The sequence below is a fragment of the Bacillus rossius genome, chromosome 1 (assembly GCF_032445375.1).
Source record: "Bacillus rossius redtenbacheri isolate Brsri chromosome 1, Brsri_v3, whole genome shotgun sequence".
Taxonomy (NCBI): Eukaryota; Metazoa; Arthropoda; class Insecta; order Phasmatodea; family Bacillidae; genus Bacillus; species Bacillus rossius.
The window spans coordinates 158,145,964-158,158,201 of record NC_086330.1 but is presented as its reverse complement, the minus strand read 5'-3'; the positions used below and the strand labels follow the sequence as shown (position 1 = coordinate 158,158,201).

The 12,238-nt window shown below is 38.6% G+C and overlaps 1 protein-coding gene across 1 annotated transcript in view; it reads right to left on the bottom strand.

Moving 5' to 3' along the window:
- Positions 1 to 1,338: 1,338 nt before the first annotated feature.
- Positions 1,339 to 12,238, bottom strand: part of LOC134538369 (uncharacterized) — a 408,182-nt gene continuing 397,282 nt past the window's right edge. The window contains exons 8-9 of the mRNA XM_063379678.1: positions 7,399 to 7,597; positions 1,339 to 4,001 (exon numbers count right to left, since the gene is read on the bottom strand). Coding sequence (XP_063235748.1) covers positions 2,899 to 4,001; positions 7,399 to 7,597 — 1,302 coding nt within the window. The 3' untranslated portion in view covers positions 1,339 to 2,898. The remainder of the gene's footprint in view (positions 4,002 to 7,398; positions 7,598 to 12,238) is intronic.

Sequence of the window (12,238 nt, the reverse complement as noted above, 5' to 3'; positions counted from 1 at the left end):
TTTCTTCGAACCACCACGGCGCTTGGTGGAAGAAACACAATTTTTGAGCGCAGCAGGGCATTTCAAGGCTATGTAGGCGGGCCCCTTAAGTCTGTCCCTCACAGCCGTATTGCTGATAAAAAGACTGAACACTTTTTTTCAGTACCTTGTGTCTTGTTGGTGATGTTTCTGACGAACCAGCCAATGTTACACTCGGAGCCCTCCACTTCAAGAGCTCAGTGAAGACAAATAAATTCTGCAAATCGGAATGAAAAAATGAATCACGTTCAAATTTTTAACAGAAACTTTTTTGGGTGTGATGAGAGTAAAATTTCAAGGTCAAAATTTAATGCAATATTTTTGTGAAATATTGTAGTGAAACTTTTGGATGCCAAAATGACAGACAATAGGTACTGGGCTAAAGAGTTATAAAGAGGGCACTATGTTCTTAGTGCAATGATTCATCCCCCACAAAAAAAATAGAATAAAGAGATAGATGAACGAAAGAATAAGACAATGTGTGTGCATGCGCTTGTTTTAGAAAATAGATATAGGTATTGTATACAGTTGGCTGTGATTGCCTTGAAGTTTGTATTTGCTACCAGCGCGCTTGCATTCTTCCTTGTTCAAACAGCACTGTTGAGACAGTCGCTGCATTTCCAGCATAGATAGCGCTCCCTGCCTCCCTGTAAAGAATTTCATATTTCGTTCAGAGATTTGGCATGTTCAAAATGGCAGAATTGTTTGAAGAAAAAATTACATGCACAGTTTTTCTTTATTGTGTATTTCAACAGTGAGTAATATTTATTGTTTTTAATCATTGATTGATCAATAATTAGTTATTTTAATCAGATTTCTAATAAATATAAAAAAATTAGGTTTCTTAAATATGTACCTACTTGAAAAAGTAATGAAAGCCATAGAATGCTACTGTGTTGTTGTTAGAAAATTTTCTTCTCTTTCTTTCTTTCTCTCTCTCTCTGCCATTGTACTCCTTACAATATTCTTATGAATAAAAGGTTTGAATTGCCAAAGAAGTTGCACTTCTATCACGCGTACTGAGGTACACGTGATTTTTTTTAATTTTCAATTTTATAAACTGATTCTAGAATTTTGGGTTACATGGTATTTAAAGTAGTGGTGAAAAATTGAAATCAGTATTAACATTTTCCTTGTCAACTATAACAATTAGTTTCTTGCATAACTCAGGTTTCTTTTTCAGTAGGTACTAAGACTTAAAAAGTGTGAATATTAGTTATTTCATTTTCAGAGTTTTAACACGCTAAAAAACTACGAACTAAACAGCAACAATACTCAAGCATTTAGTGTAGAATGCGTTGGGGAAAAAAGGTGAGATTAGTTCTTACTTCCAAGTATTCAGTTTTATTGTATGCTCTCAGTGCATTGATGACCAGATTCATAAATAATAGTAACCAAGAAAGGATGAAATAAACATCAATTTCCAGGGTAACCATGGTGATTCTTCAGCGTTTATTCGTAAAAACAACATAATTTTATTTTCTCTTAGCCCTCGTTAAGTATTTCAGATTAATTAAACATAGCACATTTATGGAGTAATATACAACACATTTTGATTGAAGTACTGAGATATACGTGAATTAACACGATTATAAACTAGTCGAGATAACAGTTACGGCAGGAGTGTCTTGTTGACACATGAACCCTTTTCCGGATGTAACATATATATATATTAAGCTGAAGAAAAAATCACAAAAATCACAAAAAATAAGTTAACTTTAACTAACAATATATATATAAATATTTTAACGTGAAAGTTACCTCAGCATCCCTTGCTTAACATAGTGTTTTTCTAACTATTAACTTCGGGCCAACTTCTCTATACCATACATAACAAATATTATCTGTTTGTGTTTATTTGTTTTAAACTTCTCTACTGGACTTTGCAAAGGTCAGGCATGTATTGTCCTCACATTTGATTTGTTTGGCGCAACATATATTGTCATGTTTATAATTTTTTTTGCTAATACATGGTTCTGATAACATATCTAAATTATTGTAACAAAGAAATATATATATATATATATATATATATATATATATATATATATATATGTAGATATATAAGCAAGATTTATGCAGGTACAAATGTATGAAGTTATAGATCCTATACTCATTAGAAACTAGACAAATGATTCAAGAGGTAACAATGAGACCCTTATAAATTATGTTAGTAGACAACACAGTTTTCAGGACTATAATAATTTAAAATGGTTATAGTAAAAACATTATTCGAACAAATGCTTAAACTCAGTAGCTAGGCCTACTGTTTTTTTTTAAACAATTTCTCCATTTAAGATATTAATACAGTGATTGTATCATAAATAACAACTTCGAAAACCACAAGCGATAAATAATTGTCTTAGAAAGTAGATACAATTTATTTAATGCTACACTTATAGAGTAAAAAGAGTACCTCACAATATTCCATAACAAATTTCTATTTTTACATGAATAGTACTATCAATACAGGTTTACATTATTTAGCTATGTAGTATAGTAAGAGGAACAAGCAACTGCTTTCAACAAGTTACTTTTCAGAACGCTGTTTAGGAGCGCTTATCTGCGACGTTGATCTGATACAGAAGAAAGGCGTTAATCATAATCTACTAAAGCTTTTTAACCTGAAGATTACTTACTGGAAACACTGATTTTCAAAGTAGTGAGGCACAAGAGTTCAGAAACAAACACAAATTTTATTTTTAATTTGGTTAGCCTGTGTTAGAGATTCTTGGTCAACGAAGAGTTCAAAAGACCATATTTTGGAGTGGTATTCATCACTACAGATGACCCCTGCTGGATGACAGCGCAGAGAATGGTAAGAAATGAGAAGCGGGCGGGAAGCGATGCGCGCGGAGGGGAGGGGGAGGGGGGAGGGGCTCAGGCGGGCCCGTCGTCAGCGAGCTGCGGGCCGATGTCGACCGTCCTGACGCGGCTGCTGTCTCGCGGCACGAGCTCCAGGCGCCCCGGCTCGGCGTCGGGCATGATGATGCACATGAAGCCCTTGCCCGAGGCGTCGCGCGGGTACAGCGTGACGGGAGCGAAGCGCTCCGCCGCGCCGTCCACGTAGGCGCACAGCCGGCGGTACACGTCGGGGAAGTGGCGCCGCAGACTGACGCCGCGCTGCCGCAGCTGGCGCTGGATGTTGGCGAAGCTGATCTCGCGAGCGCGCCGCGGCGACATGCGGCCGTGGCAGCCGGGCAGCGACGTGAGGATCAGCGTCTCGGGGTCGTCCATGTCGCGCGTGATGCTGGGCGGCGGAGGGGGCGGGTCGGGGCGACTCAGGCGCAGCTTGGCGCAGCGCGACACGAGCTGGCGCTCCCAGCGCACGGCGCCCGAGGTCGGCGCCTCGCTCACCACGCACACGGCCACGTACACGACGAGCCGCGTGTCCGGGTTGTAGGCCTTGCACTGGCGCACCAGCTCGGCGTACAGGTCGGGCCCCATCTCGTCGGGCAGCAGGTCGGCCCAGCGCACGAAGGTGGGCTCGCCCAGGTCGCGCAGGCCGTGCGCCACGAAGCGCTCCGCCGCCTCGGGGCTGGAGAAGAAGCTCTTGACGGCGCCGCGGCCCTGCGCGAGGTAGCCGCGCCGCGCGAGCAGCGACACGTGGCGCAGACACGCCGGCTCCTCCTTCACGGCGGCCAGCACCTGGCGACACAGCGCGCCCACGCGCGAGTGCAGGCACGTGCGGCGGTGGCGCTCCCAGTGGGCGCGCCGGCACTCGCGCGAGCAGTACGCGTGCGAGCAGTTGTGGCAGGTCTTGTAGGAGCGGCGCGCCTCGGAGGCGGGGGCCGCGCGCGCGCACTTGGAGTAGCGGCAGCGCACCAGCGGCTCGCCGTCCGCCGCCACGTCGAAGGACACTCTGCGGCCGGCGGCGGCGGCGGGGCGGGGGCGGGGGCCCGGGTCGCTGCCCTCGCTGCGGCGGCGCAGGGTGTCCGCCACGTAGTAGGGCGGCGGCGCCTGCTCCGCCTCACTAGCTGACCCTGCGGCCACACCATCACCTTGCTCTTCATTTGTACTTGTACTTGCCAATCAACTGTTTTGTGTGGATAATTAAAAATAACACAGGCAACGCCAAGCATATTATTCTATTAAAAAAATCAATTCATGTTTGCAACCTTTTTCCCTATTAAGGAAGCTATGCGCTATAAAATTCTAGTTTTATGACATTATTTTTTATAAAATATCGCAAACTATATGGACCTAAGCAACAAATTTATGAATAATATTGATTACAACATGAATCTTACAACTGTAAAAAATGGTCGACAATTCCTGTATGTAATTTTACAGCACTGTAGGGAATAAGTTATAAATAATTATGTAGTTGTGTTATTTTCTCATAGGAAATCACCTGCAGGCAATAATGTTGTTCGGAAATGCACTTGCATTTTTTTCCCTGGGGTAAGCCCTAATTAAATGTGAGGTACAGTCTATGTATGTCCCTCATAGCACAGCTAAATTTCAAGGCTACTAACTCGTCCTTAAAAATCAGAGCTAGAGATGGTATTTTTGCAAACTACATAAAACTATTTGAAATGAACTTACAACTATAGGTATATTATTGTATTCAATGCAGTTTGTCACTTGTGATAATATCCTTTCCTCTTCAATTTGTGAGGGAGGGGGTTACATAATTCTGATGTTAAAGATGTTTGCTGCAGCTCATCTCTTGTTACAATTGTGTGTGTTTATGTGTGTGTGTGCGTGTGTATGTGTATATATATATATATATATATATATATATATATATATATATTCAAACGTTATTTTAGAGCTGTAAGACGTCACATTTGTGACTTTTTTCTCCTATTAATATATAATATTTATTAAAAATCTGTTGGGAAAATTTGAGAAGGAACGTGAAAGGTAAAGAATGTTCTCATGATGAATTAAAAGGTAAAGCCCTCAGACAGTGCAAGCTTAGTCTTCACGGGGCCTTGAACCATTTGCTGTTACGGCGGCATTATATTTTGAAGATGAGCCTTACCGAGGGGTCCTAAGGGGTTTGTGTAATACCCTTCCCCCCCAGGCCCTCCCCCTGTAAATTTTAAAAATAATCTCTTTTAAACAAAGTTTTTAAGTCAATCAGGAACTTAAATCTCAACAATGCTTTTGGTCGTTTATCTAGAGAAATTTTTATATTCTTTCCTGATAAATTATTCTCGGGTTGGTTTCATAAATTCTTTTCGATCAGATTGCTGTGTTACACAAAATCATGACTTGAGAAATGAATTGACCAGCACTTTAAACTGCATGATAGAAAAAAATAAATAGTCGTTTTTCCAGTAATGTCCATATTTATAAGGAAATTACAAATGAGCTGTGCCGGGGGCGCGGGGGCAGAAGAGCAGCTGGCCTCGGGGCCCGGGTTGCCCTGCCTCGGACAAGAGAGTGAGAGTCCGAGCTTTGGGTCTATGCAACACGCAACCAACGGGAGAACATCAGAATGGTTTATAAAGCACGCAAGTCACTAGACATAACCAACCTTATAACTTAAAATACGGCAAAACAGTAGAAAACATGAAATTTTGCAAGACTCTGCCCTCCCTAGCTTTTACGATTATTGGTTAAAGGAATAAATATTACGTTTTTTTTATTCAAAAGGGATCAGGAGTTTATGTAAGTAAAAGGCCACAGTGACCTAGTTTTGTATTTATATTCTATCATTAGTAATATTCTGGTAATTAATTATGATATTTAGTTATTTTATTGAGAAAAACCTGTTAACTATGTTTGAACTGGTTTTCACTTTGCTGGCTGGGTTATTATTTATGAAAGTATGATTTTCAGTAGTTGATATCATTTAAATGTTGTTTTTATAATTATTGTTTTACGTATGTGGTTCAGAGGGTGTTGATGACGTTTCAAGAACGTAGGACATTGGTTTCAGAGCAAGAGAGAAAGAAAGAAAGAAAGAAAGAGGCTCGACGTCTTGGTACTGAAATGATAAATAATACTTTATCGCCTCCTGTGTAAGAGAAAGACAGAGACAGGTGACAACAGGTGGAATGCCTGCTGAATGGGGAATCACTAAATATTAGTTGTAATAATATGTGTTGTAGCAAATATGAAGGCTTTTTACTGGGGAAATTCCCAGCTATGTAAAATTGAAGGACTTTTGTATGTTTTTTGTACTGTGCTTTGTTTCGTCGATCGTCTGCGCGCAGAGCCGAGAGGTCACGCCGTTTCGGCGGCTCGGCAAATGTATGTTTCATGAGAAGAATACAAGTCTAGTTCCAATTATTTTTTTTATATAAAAATCTGTAACAGTTTCGAGTCATTCAACAATCAGTGACGTACACCAAATTACCTACATCTTCAAGTGTTTATGTATGTGCAAGAGCAGTTGTCTTTTTAGCCGGGTACTATATTGACTTTTTACAAATTTAAAGCTTGGGCTTCTTTTGATAATTCAAGTTTATCATGTAAACAAAAGATATTTCTAATCATTTGATTTAAAAGAACCGTTTTCATTAACTGTGTAAATGTTTAACACGCATAAACAGTCTGTAGGTATATAGTAAAAAATAACACTGTACGCTTCTATGCACATAACGTCAACGTCTCTTTAAGTTTTTGGAACACTGCTCTTCAAATTTGACTGTCAAAAACCCAAGCAAAACGTTGAAAGTTGTACAGTAAAAAATACTTGCGTTGCGTTGTTGCACCTTGGCAAAGTTTACTAACCGGTAGTACTCTAAAATGTGGTGCTGAACATTTAGCATGTTGCGTTGTTGCCTTCATGCATAGTTTATAAACAAGGCTTTACTGTCATCGTAAAGACCTTCACGGTTGGCGAGTACCAAAGCTCAGCCCAGGGGCGGCTACAGGAGGACTTGTCGGAAGGGGCTATCTTCACTGGTCTCTGTGTAGCCGCGCCTGGCTAACTATAATAAAAAAAAAAGTAAGCGAGTCTTACAGAACTCGCCAGAGATGTGCAACATCAAACCTCGGGTAACGGAGCAAATTCATGTGTTCTCAAGTTGCAAATACACTTATGATACAAAACTCACAAACAAAATTTAATGTAGAACCATTAAAATTATGCCGAGCGTGATAAATGTACGCAAATTGTGGTTTCAACTAGATTTCTGGAAGAAATCCACACACAGTTTCCGCACCCGCCGCTAGAATTCGCTGTCAGAGCAACTACGTTAACTATTCAATAATTTTACCTGCGACCAAAATTTTAAACTATGCAACAAAACGGCTCTGATAGAAACTAAAAATAGGCTTGAAAAAATGTTAAATCCCGGTTTTTGATTTGATTTTTGACAAGGAACATTAGTAAAATACTGCCCATTTGGTTAAGATGAATAAAGTTTGAGTTTGGTGGCGGCACCGTGGTTACGCGGCTACGCCGAGAGGGAAACTTACACGGTCCTCCTACCTGCGAGGTGGGCGCGCAGGTCGCCGCAGGAGCGGCGGGCGGGCGGCGGGGGCGGGCGGCAGGACACGGGGCTGGGGGAGCGCGAGGCGGGGGGCAGGCCCAGCAGGGAGTCCAGCACGTCGTCCAGCGTGGTGGAGCCCGGGCTGGGCCGGTGCGCGCCCTCCTGCTGCCCCTCGCCCGCGGGGCCTGCAACACTCGCGCCGCTGTACCTCCCAGCTGCACATATCTACACCCTTTCAAATAATGCACAGCGTGATAAATATATGGGCTAATTATTGTGTTTTCAACTACATTGCTCACCCAACACTATAATTCGTAGCCAAAGCAGCTACGTTGACTATTGAATCATTCGATTAGCATAAATTTTAAACTTTAATATGAAACAGCTCCGATAAAAGCAAAAAAAGCCGTTAAAAAAATACGAAACCCATGCTTTGCACCCGATTTTTTTACAATAAATTTTATTAAAATACTGGCCATCTTGTTAACATTCGCTGAACAATTAATACTAAAAAGTTTTCCTTTGGCTTTGTGAAATTTGGTTCGCGTCATCTGCCACAAGTGGTAGCACCGTTGTTACACATTTCCGTTCTATGCGACTTCCATTCCATTCACGAACTTATTCCTACCAAAGGCCATGTTCAGAGAGTTAAGATATTATACATAAAAAGTCCCTTAAAAGGCTATCTGAATGCATTTAGGACATTTAGAAGTGATTATCATATCTGTGGTTTTGCCTGATTTTTTGGAGAAACTTATGATCTAATAAATGAGAATGACCCTTCCTCTTTTCGCAACTCTCTAGCAGACACTGGTTTCAGCAGCAGTGATACAATACCTGAAAGTAAGCAATACTTACTACACACACAGAGGTAAACACAGTATTTACGGCTGGGATAAGCACACAAACACAGTCACTATAGGAACAAACAACACAGAAAATACATTATTTTTGAAGTTCGCATTGGGAGTTTTGCAGTTTCAGTGCCTTTGTTGGTACAAGTGGCGAACTCTCGGCCAATAAGGTGTGCTGCAGGACAGTGAATCCCTCTCAAGTGAACCTCGAGATGCTTGCTCCACTTCTGAATAACACATATATAAGGCCAGGAGCACCAATTGCTGTGGCACTTTTATTTAGTGTGGCTGTCGGTAGACGTCAACAGAATATCGCTATTCTACCTTGATATAACCTCTACATGCAGGATGTATTGCCTATGTCCCAGGCGTTGAATCTTTCTTCTGAAACTTTTGCATGCGTTCGTGTGGAAATGGTGTCTCTTGGAAGTCGTGAAGAGATGGGCTTTCATTAAAATGCCTATGCAATACCAAGGTGTCACTTATTATTTTGATGAAGGGACAAGTATATCAGTACACATTTTGCTATGCACTAGCATGAGACATTATCCTAGTGATTGTAGTTTAATAGTCATAAGTTGTCATTACCATCAAAAATTTATAATTCTGGTTTTCAAGAATGAATACTGTCACTGAAATTAGTTCATGGACTTATATTGTCTTATATATTTTATTTCTGAATTGTCAATAAGCTCTGGAATTAAAACTTGAAACGTGTATGTATGGGGTTCCCCCCTCCTTTATTTTTTCTTAAAATACCTAGAACAAAAAAAAACTGGAGGGATAGGGATAATAATCTACGCCAGACAGCACTTGCTCTTTGAAATAAGTTCAGTCTTAATTGTAAAAGTGTATTGTTCTACATTTTTTAATGGTACTGTACTGTATAAATTTTAAATTCATACTTCTGAGTATTATACTTAAGAAGACACAGATGTTGTATGCAATAATAGGGTGTCAGAGATTATATTGTGATGTGATGAGGTGTTATTCAATTTGTGAATGAGGTGAATAACACAGAGGTGTAGTTGAATTTCCAATATATTACGTTATTATGAACAAATACTATTTATAACTCTTATTTTCAAGTAAAAATGTCATCCTTATGAACTAATATAGGCTGGATGTGACTAATACAATTATCTTTTACCTCAATTTACAAAATTCTGAAATAATGAGTGTTTGAAAAATCTGTATACATATGTCATCCATGATGTTTCATATGTCTATCGTTCTGGAGAAACAATTATAAATAACTTTAAAAAATACTGAATACAACAGAATGAATTAGCATAACATGAATAACTTTGGACTAATGCTTGAAACGAGGGGGCTGAGTCATTGTCAGTACAGGGGTTGCGGCAAAATGCCTTTCTTCATCGCGTGATACGGGGGGAAACAAGAAACCCTGCCTACTTCTTATGTAGTGAGTGTATGTAGTCATTTTGTATTCATTACATTCTCAAAAACAAGATGGTATGGAATCCATTTTTCACAATAAAAATTATGTTTTTCATATTGTGGCATGCTTCGCTTGCCTTTTTAAAGATTTTTAATTTGAATTGTAAGCCTTAATTTGTATAAAGCTTACTTTATATATTTTAGGTCGAATATTGCGTTGCGGTATGTTAGTATTTAAGTATGTAATATAAAGTTATTTACTTTTAAAATCTTTGTTAGATAGTCATCATATTTTTTTAATGCGGGCAAAATTGGGCAGTAGTAAAATGTTTGCTCAAGTGTTATCAATAATGTTAAGTGTAGTTCTTAGTCTTGTAGCACCACTATGTTCAAAAGAAAAAAAAAATAATTATTACATTTTGTGAAATATTTATCAATTATTTTGCCTTATTTTGTAACCTTGAGCGAAATAGACTTTCCTTAAGAGTTTTTGGAGTAACATATTTATTGTGTATTTGTGGAACCAACTTCAGGAAATAGCAATTATGGGGAAATAAATTTAAATTTAATTTTTATTTAATTTAAAAATTTTATTAAGGCTGTTTCCAGTAAGGTGTCTGATTTGCATTGGTATTACCCTGAGTGGGAAAGCTAGTGCAATATGTTTTCACTACTCCTGGATGAAGTAGTTCTCGTGTTGTGTGCAAGTGTGCATTATTTTCAATACAGAAAATTTTTCAATATGACATTAATTTATATTGTAAATAATAGTGTATAAGTGAAGGTTTGTTTTGCAGTTTGCCTCACACCCCTGTGCATGCCAATTCCAGCATGTATACCAGTGAAATAAGTTTACAAACTGTACTGAAATAAAAAAAACAATAAGAGAAATTGGGTTTGACTCAGTGGGTGAAGTTCAGATTACTTGATGTGTCAACATGTTGCGACAAAACTTGTCCCAAAATGTGTAATTCACAAGGCCATCAATATAAATTAAGGGCCCGGAGGAAAATAATTTTGTCAGGCACCCCAACCCATTACTTAAAGTAGGTGCAAATTTTCCAACCCAAAATGGGTGAGTAATTAGCACATTGAAGCATAGCAATTACAATAAAGGTTTGATTCCCAGTCGATACCTGGAAACTTTCAGTTGGTTGATAGGTTTTCTCAAGGCACATTATTGTCATACCCTGCTGATTCACTCTAAAACCTGATTTCAAATCTCGTTAAGGAATGCCTAGTGCCAAATAATCCCACCTTACAAGCAATGCATGCAAATTGTGTTTATTCACTCCACTTTCCCCTCAGTTTTCAACATTTAACATTCTGATACAGTTTAGTTCAATTGTGGTGGTCTAGGAACAATATTGTTTATCACAGCTTCGAACTTGGTACGTAATTTTATTTCATACTAACCAGAGTATCTGTACTTCCAATGGCAGTCTACAGGATACGCAAAATACATCAACAATGAAATGGCGAAATTTCATCAAGAGTAACTAAATTCTGCTTTAGAGGTGGTTTTCTCGAAATCTCACCTGGAGACTGGCCCTCCTCATGTTTTGAATATGAAGTGTGCAAAATTTCACCGAGATCAAAGCAAAAACTGTAGATGTGTATAAGAAACAAACAGGAACATTAGGAATTCTTTTGAATTTTTTTTTTTAATTTTTAGTCTTTTAGTCATTATTTTATATTACAGCTTTGCCGCATGTAATTCAGTGCAAGGGCCACTCGAATAAGAATGAACTTTGAATGGGAGCTTACCTTATATTCGTTGCACTTGGTTGTGAAAAAATGTGGTTTTACAGTTATATCTTCAGCTCCCATCATTGTAGCGAGATAAAATATGTCAGTTTTTTAAAGTCTAATCATAAGCTTTTAAACACAAAGGTTTTATCAAAATGGGTCATGAAGTTTTTGAGTGATGCTTGAACTAACAGACTAACACACTTCTGTTTACAGTTTTATAATAGTACAGATGCATCCTGTGTGTGTGTCCAGCCTCCAAATAATTTACTGATATGTCAAAAGCCAAATAGTATGTGCTAGTGCATAGTGTGTATAAGCATGTGTTGCTAATGAATTAAAAAAAAAGAGAGAGAAGAATCCAAATGCAAACATTGTTGATGGGCAAAATCAATTTTTTGAATGAAAATTTAAACATCAGGTTTCCAGCAGGAAATTAAGCTCGCTCATTCAGCTGTGTGAAGAAAGAATAACACAAAAGAAAGAAATAGTTCCTTTAATCACTAATTATGTTTAATTTTTACTTTTTACAGAGCAGATGAAATAGCAAAATAAGTGAGTTTATTAATATTTTGTAGATTAATAATTATTAGTTCTACGAGGACTAGAATAACATTTCACCATAATATTTGAATAAATTGGTACTGAAGTTCTGCTTTGTATGAAATGTAAAACCAGCAAATTAATGTATCATAGAACAAAAAAGCACAAAATGTTAATTGTGTGGGTTAATGCATCACAATGACAAGATATTTATGTGACTAAAATACAGCTCATTTGTTAGTGAATTTGAAGCAAAATTATTTTCTACAGAACCAAAAT